Here is a 12,328-nt window from a genome sequence, read left to right as displayed (position 1 = left end):
ACAGACATACTTTATTGATCCCGAGGGAAATTGGGTTTCGTTACAGCCGCACCAACCAAGAGTAGTGAAGAAATATAGCAATATAAAACCATAAATAATTAAATAATATTAAGTTAATCATGCCAAGTGGAAAAATAAGTCCAGGACCAGCCTATTGACACAGGATGTCTGACACTCCGAGGGAGGAGTTGTAAAGTTTGATGGCCACAGGCAGGAATGACTTCCTATGACGCTCAGTGTTGCATCTCGGTGGAATGAGTCTCTGGCTGAATGTACTCCTGTGCCTAACCAGTACATTATGGAGTGGATGGGAGTCGTTGTTCAAGATGGCATGCAACTTGGACAGCATCCTCTTTTCAGACTCTTTTAAGGGTGAAAAGTGAAAAGTTTAAGGGGAACATGAGGGGAAACATCGTCACTCAGGAACATCTTCACTCTTGAGAATATGGAATGAGCTGCCAGTGCATGTGAGCTGGATTTCAATGTTTAAGAGAAGTTTGGACAGGTACATGGATGATAGGGGCTTGAAGGGCTATGGTCGCGGTGGAGGTCGATGGGAGCAGGCAGCTTAAATGAGATGGGCCGAAGAGCCTGTTTCTGTGTGTACTTTTCTGTGACTCTATTGGGTGAGAAGTGGAGATGAAATTCACGGAGTGGGAGGCTCCGGGTATCCTGCTGCGCTGAGCTGATTCCAAAACTGCATTTTTTTAAAATCAGACAAACCCAGCTAGAGCAGTTTGTATGCCAAGCCGTGATGTATAGAATACTTCCTATGGTGCATCCGCAAAAACCGGTGAAGGTGGACCGAAATGAATTTCTTGACAATAGTGCCTTTGTCATTGGATCAAGACAGTCTAATCCTTGAATATATTTAATGATCAAAATAAATTTATTATCAAAGTATGTATATGTCACCATATACTACCTTGAGATTCATTTAGAGTCAAAGAACACAAACAGGCATTTCGGCCCATTGGCCCGTACCAAACATTCCCATATCCTATGATCCTAGCCCTCCATTCTTCTCACAGGAAAACACAGAAATACAATGGAAAATCAATGGAAAATTATATGCAACCCACTCACCAGCTAATACACCAACTTGGCTCATTATAAAGCAAGTACATTTACCTATTTTCAACTTTATCAAACAATTAACAGAGAAGGAGAAAGAAATATAAAGGGGGCGATTACAGTTAAACAAGTCTAAATGTGCACATAAACCTTGGACCTCATTTCTGTAGCATCAGGGAGTAGCTTTACTCATGGCGCTGAATTCTCCTCACGAACCACAGGTCTAACATCCCTTCTTTCTATCCTCCACCTTGTTAAGCAATCCTTGCGATCGGGTCTTGCCTTCGGATTGGAAACTCCAGGCATTTTCCCTGGTGCTTTTCTCTTTGCGCCTCCCGCAACAAGACCCAAACCAGAGTACTGTCCTTCAGAAAAAAACTTCCTGTCCAGCTCTCGAGTATGTTCCATGCCATCCCACTCCTGATTGGCTGACACAGCATTCCTAAATTGGACAACATAGCTCTTTATCTTTAGCCAGAGCCAAAACACTCTTACTAGTGGGTCACGCTGCTTTTGCAGAAAACTGCTAAAATAAAATACAAAGAACTAATGTTCAAAAGAAGACAAGTTGTGCAAATAAAGTAAGTAAATAAATAATACTGAGAACAAGAGTTGTGAGGTCTTTGAAAGTGAGTCCATAGTTGTGGAATCAGATCAGTGTTTTGAGTTGAGTGAAGCTATCCATGCTGGTTCAGGAGCCTGATGATTGAAGGGTGTTAATTGTCCCTGACCTGGTGGTGTGGGTCCTAGGGTTCCTGTACCTCCGTCCCAATGGCAACAGCGAGAGGCGAGTGTGGGCTGGGTGATGGGGTACCTGTTGTGGCACTCCTTGTAGATGTGTTCAGTGGTGGGGAGGGATGGGCCTGTGATGGGCTTGGCTGTATCCACCACTTGTACCCTCCTTTGTACCCTCTCTAGATTCAGCACATCCTTTTTAAGATAAGGGGCCCAAAACTGCTCCTTAAATCCTTGCTTTTTTATTCTAGTCCTCTTGACATGAATGCTAACTATGCACTTGCCTTCCTCACCATAGAGCCAACTTACAAATTAATCTTTAGGGAATCCTGCACAAGGGCTCCCAAGTCTCTTTGCATCTCAGCTTTTTGTATTTTCTCTCCATTTAGAAAATAGTCAACCCTTTCATTTCTTCTCCCAAAGTGCATGACCATACACTTGCTGACCTGTATTCCATCTACCATTTCTTTGCCCATTCTGCGTGCGTTGTACTCATATCTCCCAAAGGGGATGGGTGATGATGTGAATATGGAGTTTCCCAGGAAATTAGAGACAATAAGAGAACAACAGTAATCATGGGTGACTTTAACTTTTACATAGATTGGGCTAGCCCAAGTTAGTAATAATGCAGGCAAATGGGACTTGCTAAGATAGGCATCATGGTTGGCACGGACCAGGGCCTGTCTCTGTGCTGTAAAACTCTGTGACTTTGTGATTAGTGTAAATACATGCTGGATGGTCAGCGTGGACCTTATGGACTCAGGAGCTTGTTTCAGTCAATGGAGGTTACTTGAGCAAGCAAGAGTCGACTAGAGATTAATTAGTGATAGGCATGCTGTATATTTCTAGGATCTCCTGGGATTCTCTTTTACAGCTATCTCATATCCAACTTTTGCCTTCTGATTTCCCTCTTGAAAACTCCTCTGTCCCTTGTACTTGTGGAATTCACTTGACACCAGCTTCCTCTGCCTTTTTCCTGTCTTCCTTTTTCCTGACCAGGCCTCAATATACCTTGTGAACCAGGGTTGCCTAATCTTGCCAGCCTTGCTCTTCACTCTGACAGGAATATACTGGCCTTGAACTCTTCCTATCTCACTTTTAAAAACCTCCTATTTGTCAGATAAACAAACTCTCCCAATCTACCTTTGCAAGTTCCTGTCTACAGTCATTAAAGTTTAGCTTGCCACAATATAGGATTTTAACTTGTGGATTAGTGTTATACTATTTTTCCATAACTATTCAAAAACTAATTGTATCATTGTCACTGATCGCAACATACTCCTTCACTGACACTTCCGCCTCATTTCACTGCTGTCCTCTCTCTAGCAGAGCCATCTACATACTACTTAAGAAAACTTTCCTGTACCTAATGTATTCTGCCATATCTAATCACTTTCCACTATGACATTCCTAGTCACTATTAGGGAAGTTAAAATCACCTACTGTTACAATCCACAGCTATCTTGGATCTCCCTACATATTTGCTCCTCTAATTTCCACTGACTGCTGCAGGCCTATTGTACAATCCCATCAAAGTGAACACCTCCACTTTATTTCTGAGTTTCAGCCTTGTAGTGTCACTGGACACTCCTCCCAGGAATACGCTCTCTCTGTGTTGCCGTGGTGCTGTCCCGAATCAAAAATGCAACACTCTCCTTCTCTCGTATCTCCAGCTTGGCAGCAGCTGTAATCCAGAGCACTGAGGTGGCAGTCCTGCCCTCTCCCTCAACCAGATTTCTGTTATGGCTGTAACATCCCAGTCCCATGCCATGAGTTCATCTGCCTTGCCTGTTCAGATTTCTTGCATAAAAGTAAATGTTTAGCCAGCAGACCTTGCCTGTTTCCTGTTGTGCACCTGCCCGATCTTACTTACGAACTTCCCCCTTTCCCATCCATTTCTCTCAGATTCAACCATTCAGCTACACACTAGCAGCTATTTACACTTCCCAATTAGTTTGCTAAATGACACATCTTTGGCACATGGAAAGAAACTGCATCACTCAAAGGAAACTCGTACACTCAGAGAGTGCATTGTTAACTCCACCCAAAAGGCTCCTGAGACCGGGGTGAAGTCTGGGTTTCTAGTGCTGTGGTCGCTGCACTGGTGAATTATCTGAAGCAACACACGCTGGAGGAACTTGACAGGTTGGGCAGCATCTACGGAAATTAACAGACAGTTGACGTTTTGGGCTGGGATCTTGCTTCAGGACTGAGAAAGGAGGGGGAAGATGCCAGAATAAAAAGGTGGGAGGGAAGGAGGTATAGCTGGAAGGTGATGGGTGGGTGGGAAAGGTCAAGGGCTGGAGAAGAAGGAATCTGATTGGAGAGGGGAGTGGACCATAGGAGAAGAGGACCTGGGGGGAGAGGGGCATGGAGAAGTACTGTGCAATGTGCTCTGTGTTTGCATTCAGATTACACTGGATTTCCCTACTTGCGATGCAGCTTTGTAGCTTTGGAAGCAGGTACGGCTTCTGAAAGATGCCTGCAGTGCAGCAGTAAAGGAGTGGAACTGCCTTTGCTTGTGAAGTTGCTGGGATTAGTTGGTGCAGAAACTTGCTTGTAAAACTGGGAAAATTTGCTCATTGAAACACTGGATGGAAGCAATTTGTGCTGGATTGACTCAGACCACCATCCTCCTGAGGCTGAGGTAGGCTCTGCCCCAGAGTCACAGGTGTTCAGAATGCGAGAGCAAACCTTCGTGATGATACCGCAAAGCAGTTGCCAGTGCAGCCATTGTAACATGCTTTGCCTAGCAGCATGGAGTTTATAAGAGTTGTTCCTCAATGCCACGTGGAAACCTTGCCATTTCTTTAGCATTTTTCTGTCTGTTTTTTCACGAGGCCGAGTTGCTAGCTCAGCGCTCAACCCAGCACAGATGGAAAGCATGAAAGGAGCCAGCTGGATTCGAACCGGAGATCACTCACCTCGAAGTCTGGTGCAGATGCCACTGCATTACCTGCCAGCTAGTTTAGCAGTAGTCTTGTACTAAGCGCAGTGGATTGAAGCAGGTTGTGCTCTGGTTTCTTTTGAAACATGCAGACATTAAAAAATATATTCCTATAGTGCTTTTACTGTTTACTTCAGGTGTTCACTCAAATGTACTGTTGAGGCTTATTTCTCTCCTTTGCCTTCTTTCCTACATCCCAGCAATTCTACACAGTTATCTCAACTAAACAGCAATGATCAAGTAATCTGATTTTGTGTTGTTGATTAAGGGGCTGGGGTACCAGGAGAAATTTCCCCATTAGTTCTTCAGAATGGTGCAATAATGAAATTCTTGCCTCCACCTGGGAGAGCAGACACTTTGTCGACTCACTCAAAGGTTGATACCTTTAACAAAGATGCTCTCCCCAATGTTGAATCTCCAATCCAATTTGGTTTCCGCCCAGTCCGAAATTATGTAATTACTGTAAATCCAAAGTTTAAATTGTTGTAAAGTTGTTCCTGGTACTGATCGTTGTCGGATCCTATATATCATCTTATGTCAATGTGAATACTGACCTTTTTCCCCTTATTTTAATATCTTTCTCACTCATTCCCTGACCCTGCATGCTTTAACCTTATTTAGTGAAGAGTAAGCAGAAAATACAAATTTAGAAAGGAACTGGGGGAGTGTTAGATATTTTTGAGGGGTTTAAAGAAATGGTGTGAAGGCAGGATCCATAATTGTTTACAAAAGGGAAAATATGAATATTTGACAAAATTTAAAGGCATGAAAAGAGAACAAGTGGGTAACCCTTCAGGTACCTAACACAAAAGGACATGGTGTTCTCATCATTAAGTTCAATTTCAGATATAAAAATAGAAAATGCTGGAAGCACTCAGTAAGGCTGGAAAGTGTCTGTGGAAAGAGAAATGGATTTAATGTTTCAAACCATGACTCATTGAAAGGACTTGTTGAAGGGTCTAACACCTGAAATCGTGACTCTTGGTTTTTGAATTGAATTGACTTCATTGACTTTATTTCTTACATCCTTCACATACCTGAAGAGTAAAAATCTTTACATTACGTCTCCATCTAAATGTGCAATGTGCAATCATAGTGATTTATAATAAATAGAACAATCAACGTAGTATGGAGTACACTCAAATCAGCGTGAGTTCATCAGTCTTGATGGCCTGGTGGAAGAAGCTGTCCCAGAGCCTGTTATTCCTGGCTTTTATGCTGTGGTACAGCTTCCCGGATGGTAACAGCTGGAATAGATTGTGGTTGGGATGGCTTGGGTCCCCAGTGATCCTTCGGGCTCTTTTTACACACCTGTCCTTGGAAATGTCCTGAATCATGGGAAGTTCACAACTACAGATGCGCTGGGCTGTCCGCACCACTCCCTGCAGAGTCCTGCGATTAAGGGAGGTACAGTTCCCATACCAGGCAGTGATGCAGCCAGTCAGGATGCTCTCAATTGTGCCCCTGTAGAAAGTTTTTGGGATTTGGGGGCCCATACCAAGCTTCCTCAACCATCTGAGGTGATAGGAGTTCTGTTGTGCCTTTTTCACCACACAGCTGGTGTGTACAGACCACGTGAGGTCCTCGGTAATTGGATGCCAAGGAACTTAAAGCTGTTTACCCTCTCAACCCCAGATCCATTGATGTCAATAAGGGTTAGTCGATCTCCGTTCCTCCTGTAATCCACAACCAGCTCCTTTGTTTTTGTGACATTGAGGGAGGGGTTGTTTTCTTGACACCACTGTGTCAGAGAGATGATTTCTTCCTTGTAGGCCACTTTGTTATTGTTTGAGATAAAGCCAATCAATGTAGTGTTGTCGGCAAATTTAATTAGTAGATAGAGCTGGCAGTGACGATACAGTCATGGGTATACAGGGATTAAGGGAGGGAGTTTAGTACACAGCCCTGAAGGGCTCCTGTGTTGAGAGTCAGAGGGCTGGAGGTGAGGGAACCCACTCTTACAATCTACTGGCTATCTGACAGCAAGTCCAGGATCCAGCTGCACAAAGCAGGGTCAAAGCCACGGTCGAGCCTGGATGGAACTATGCTGTTGAATGCTGAACTGTAGTCCAAGATTTTCACTTAAGCATCCTTCTTCTTCAGTTGTGTAAGGACGGTATGTAGAGCAGTGGCTATTGTCTGTTGATCATTTGTGTCGGTCGGTGAATTGTAGGGGGTCCATTAGGGTGATAGCAAACTGCAGATGTAATCCTTGACCAGCCTCTCAAAGCATTTGCTTATTATTGAGGTGAGCGTGACAGGACACCAGTCATTAAGGCATGTTACCTTGCTCTTTTTTGGTACAGGGATAATGGTGGATAATTTATAGCAGGAGCTCACTCTACATTGAGAGAGGGAGAGATTAAAGATGTCAGTAAACACACCTGCCAGTTGTGCTGCTCACATCCTAAGTACTCACCCTGGGATGCCATCTGGTCCCGCAGCCTTGCGACTGTCCACTCGTTGGAAGCATCTGCGTAACTCAGCCTCAGAGATGACCGGGTTGCAAGCTGTAGCGGTGGTTTTCCTCGGAGGCTCAGAGTTAGCGACATCGAACTGAGCATAAAGGCAATTGAGCTCATCTGGGAGAGACCGCGATGTTGGCGGCACCACTACGTTTGGCTTTGAAGTCTGCGATGGTATGCAGCCCTTGCCACAAGTCACGTGTGCTATTTGTTGTGAATCTTGACTTAATCTGCTCCCTACATTGTTGTTCTGCAGCCTCCATGCCTGATGTCTAGTCGTAGAGAAATGCAGCACAGAAGCAGGCCCTTCTGCCCATCTAGTTCCTGCCAAAACCATTTAAACTGCCAACTCCCATTAACCTGCATCGGGACCATAGCCCTCCATATCTCTACTATCCATGTACCTATCCAAACTTCGCTTAAATGTTGAAATTGAGCTCGCATGCACCATTTGTGCTGGCAGGATGTTCCACACTCTCACGACCCTTTGAGTGACGAAGGTTCTCCTCATGTTCCCCTTAAACTTTTCACCTTTCACCCATAACCCATGACTTCTGATTGTAGTCCCATCCAACCTCAGTGGAAAAAGACTGCTTGCATTTATGCTATGCCACTCATAATTTTGTATACCTCTATCAAATCTCCTCTTAATCTTCTACAGTCTAAGGATTTAAGTTTTAGTCTATTTAAGCTTTCCTTATAACTCAGGACCTCCAGACCCAGCAAGAATGTAAATTTTCTCTGCACTCTCTCAAAGTTATTTATATCTTTCCTGTAGGTATGTGACCAAAACTGCACACTATTCTTCAAATTAGGCCTCACCAATGTCTTGTGTTGAAGTTGTATACCATCCCATTTCCCGTACTCAAAACATTGATATATGAAGGACAATGTGCCAAAAGCTTTCTTTATGACCCTATCTGCCTGTGACGGCACTTTCAACAAATTATGGACTGACTTTCTCAGATCCCTTTGTTCTACGACACTCCTTGGAGCCCTACCGTTAACTGTGTAAGACTTACCCTGGTAAGTCCTACCAAAGTGCAACACCTTCCACTTGTCTCCATTAAATTCCATTTGCTGTTTTTCAGACCATTTTACCATTTGGTCCAGATCCTGCTGCAAGCACTGATAATCTTCCTCGCTGTCCACTACACCCCTAATTTTGGTGTCATCCACAAATTTGCTGATTCTGTTAATCACTGTCTGCTGAGTGTTTCTAGTATCTTCACTTTTTATTTCTGATTTCAAACCTTTTTTTGTATGGATTTTCATTAGGTATACATTGTTCCTTTTGTAGCTCTAAGCTTCTGCATTGTGTTTGGTTTTGTATGTGTTTTAAGCCAGCTAATGTTTGTAACAGCTGCTCAGTGCCCCCTGTCAACTGGCACCCAGACTCTGGTGACTATGCAGATGCTTCTGGTCATGCTGGTAGCTTATATACAGTATTCTGTTGCATAAGATAGCAGGTGGGGTCACTGCCTGCAAGAACCTTTATGAATTACTCATATTGTTAAACATGGAATAGAAATGCAAGTTGTCATTTTGCCAATTTATTTCTCATCAAATCCGGCACATCCCCGATGACTAACCAACTTCTATAGGTGCTCCATAGAGAGCATTGTATCCAGATGCATCAGAGCTTGGTATGGGAGCTCCTGCCTCTGTGGGAACTCCTCTGTCCAAGACTGCAGGTAATCGCAGAGAGCCCAGTCAGTCCATCATGGAAACCAGCCTCCCCTCCACTGACTCCATCTACACTTCCTGCTGCCTCAGGAAAGCAGCCAAAATAACCAGACTCCTCCCACCCCCACCCCAGTAATTTTCCCCTCTTCATTCTCCTATTGGGCAGAAGATACAAAATGTTGAGAACATGTACCATCAGCCTCAAGGACATCTTGTATTGCACTTTTATAAGACCATTGAACCGACGTCTTTTATGTTATAGATGAACTCCCGATTTCCTAATCTCCCTTGTGGTCCTTGCACTGTACTTTCTCTGTAGCTATAACATAATATTCTGAATTCTGTGTATTGTTTTTCTTTTTATACTACCTCAATGCAGCTGTGGATGGCATGTTAACGAAAGCTTCTCACTGTACCTTGGTACACATGACAATGATAAACCAAATACCAGTTATGGGTTCATCAAGCTGAGATGAGTTGGCCCCATTATCAAAACTTTCCCTAGTTAAAGATTTATTTCTTCATTGTGACAGCATGGAAGATAGATAGGTGTTGTAACATCCTTACAGATTGGTGAGTCTTGCATCACTTGTATGTAAATAATCGGAAAAACGGAGAGGAAGAGTTTATCTAGACTTGGACAGACAGCGATAAATCAAAAATATTTTAGAGTGGCTTTGTTAAAGGGTCATACTGTCTAATGAATTTGATTAAAATTTTCAAAACAGCATTTAAATATATTTATGAAGTGACGGCCCAGATTGGAGGTGAAAGCCAGTTTTGCTCGCTCTCTGCAATGTTGACCGTTCTTTCCAGGGTGCTGGAGCCTTTTGCTGCAGTTGCTCCCAGGTACAATCCGTTGCTAGGTCAGTTTAAATGTAGACTGAAAAGACAGGGTGTAGGGGTCCAAGGTGAGAGCTGATTTTGCTCACTCTCTGTGATGGGCACTCCTCTCTCCATGGTGCAGAGGCTAAGCAGACCGCCTCAGCTGCTGTGCTGTGTGCTCGTTAATGTGTTGAACTGATAAGACCATAAGATATAGGAACAGGATTAGGCCATTTGGCCCATCGAGTCTGCTTCCCCCATTTCATCTATTTTTCCTCAGCCCCAATCTCCTGCCTTCTCTCCGTATACCTTCATGCCCTGACCAATCAAGAATCTATCAGTCTCTGCCTTAAATGTACATAGAAACTTGCTGAAGAGATTCTTTCTCATCTCCATTCCAAAGGGATACCCCTCTATTTTGAGGCTATGTCCTCTGGTCTTAGACACTCCCTCCATAGGAAACCACATCCATTCAATCAAGACCTTTCACCATTCGAAAGGTTTCATTGAGGTCACTTCTCAGTCTTCTAAATTCTAGTGAATACAGGCCCAGAGCCATCAAACGCTCTTCATGTGACAAGCCATTTCATCTTGGAATCATTTTTGTGAACCTCCTTTGAACCCTCTCCAGTTTCAGCACAACCTTTCGAAGATAACGGGCCCAAAAATGCACACAGTAGTTAAGCCAGGCTTTGGGTCTGCTCTGGAGTTCTGATCTGAGAACTGATCAATTTTGTTCTGAATGTTGTTGCTGGCTTCAGTTGTTTGCATGATTTGTGTTTTATTTTCTTTCTTTTGCACGTCAGGTGTTGGTCCTTTATTATTATTATTTTTTAATTGGATTCTTTTAGGTTTCTTGTTTTGTGGCTGCCTGTAGGTAAACAAGTCTCAAGGTTGTATAATTTAAACATTCTTTGATAATAAATGTACTTTGAATTTTTGAATCTAGAATCATTGAATATAGTGCTTGGTAGCAATTGTCTTTCTGAAATTACATTTATAGATAAATTACCTGTACAGCTCTTCCAATGTGTCGGGGAGATATTCCAACTTGCTCTTTTACTGTCATATGATAACCTTTCCAATCAGAAATATGTGAGTTTTGTGTAATTTGAACTAGGGAGGCTTCAGTCAAATACTATGATCCTATACTCACAAACTTCTGAGGAGGATGTTTTGGTTTGGATGAAAGTGAAATGCTAGGACAAATGGTTGATGTTTTAAGCAAATGGCTGCTCATCAGAAGTATTCTGAAGCAAAGTTCTTGGCCTGAAATATTGACTTTGGCTTTCTCTCTATAGCTGCTCCCCAACCTGCTTGCTTTTCCTCTTTTATTTAAGATTATGAACATTTTGCAGCAGCTGCTTTTCCAAAAGATTCAGCCTTCACAATTCAGGCTATCAATCGAAAGTGGAATATTCCTAAACTGTGTGTGTTCTAAGTAAGCCAGTTGATTTAGTAATTGAGCAAATTCTAAGAATTTGAATATTTCACCACTAGAGGCTTTCCCTCCATGATTTGTGTTGTTTTCTTTTTTTTTACTGTAGGTCGTGTGATATGTGACTTCGTTTGTTCAGGGGAACAGGAGGTTGATCTGGCGGTGCAGAGCGCCAGGGAAGCATACACAGCTTGGAGTCAACTCTCAGGGTTAGAGAGAAGTCGCATCTTACTAGAAGCTGCAAGACTCATAAGGGTATGAGAAATGTATTAATGAACGTGTTTGGATTTGTATAGCTATGTCAAGACAATGTTGGAAAATAGTTCTAAGAGGATATGGTCAGTCAAAATCTCACACCACATCATTAGCATGAGTCACTCAAAAAAGTAGATAAAAATTACAGAGCAGAGAGATGGGCCCTCAGCGTTCTGAGTCTGGGCCCACTAACATCAACTATTGACTGACATTAATGATCCTACATTAATCCTACACTAATTCCATTTTATTCTCCCTAAGCTCTCACCAATTGCTCCCAGATTCTACCACTCACCTACGTACTAGGGGCAATTTATAGTAGCCGATACCATCTCCCCTGCAGTTGCCTGTGGAATGTGCAGGAAACGGGAACACCTGGAGGAGTCGCACATGGTCACAGGTGGAATGTGCAAACAGCACCAGCGGCCGGTCTCGATGTCTGAGGCAACAGATCTGCCATCTGCCACTGTGTCATGCAAACTGGTATAGCAAGTGCTTTAAAGAAGGGTCACGATAGAGAGTGTGAGTGTGTTAAGGTGGCCATTTTAGAGTTTGGTGCGTGATGCAGAGGAGCTGAGGGTTGAAGGTTCAGAAGCTGGTGAAGATCAGATGGAACAAAGCTTTGTGGGGAAAAAGTGGCACCCTGATGGAAATGTTTAAAGTGAGGTTTTTGCTGGACTGGGAGCCAAAGCTGCACAGGAAGCATCTGGAGGGCCCTGGGTCTTGGTTGAGCTCAGAGCAATATCCTTGATAGACAAGTTCATGAAGAGTAACGGCTGAGAGGCTGGCCAAGAGCAAAATAGTCACGGCAAAAGCATTGATAATGGAAGATAAATTGTTGATGCTGTCAATGGACAATTTTAATGTGTTATATATGCAAAAAATAAACAAATTGAGAATGTT

The 12,328-nt window shown here is 43.2% G+C and overlaps 1 protein-coding gene across 1 annotated transcript in view; it reads left to right on the top strand.

The window, feature by feature from the left end:
- The window catches only part of LOC132402136 (4-trimethylaminobutyraldehyde dehydrogenase-like), a 39,159-nt gene that overhangs the window by 638 nt on the left and 26,193 nt on the right, over positions 1-12,328 (top strand). The window contains exon 2 of the mRNA XM_059984760.1: positions 11,280-11,425. Within this exon, the coding sequence (XP_059840743.1) occupies positions 11,280-11,425 (146 nt within the window). The remainder of the gene's footprint in view (positions 1-11,279; positions 11,426-12,328) is intronic.

The sequence above is a fragment of the Hypanus sabinus genome, chromosome 11 (assembly GCF_030144855.1).
Source record: "Hypanus sabinus isolate sHypSab1 chromosome 11, sHypSab1.hap1, whole genome shotgun sequence".
Lineage (NCBI taxonomy): Eukaryota > Metazoa > Chordata > Chondrichthyes > Myliobatiformes > Dasyatidae > Hypanus > Hypanus sabinus.
Note: the sequence above shows the minus strand (reverse complement) of the source record. Positions and strands in the feature narration are given on the sequence as shown.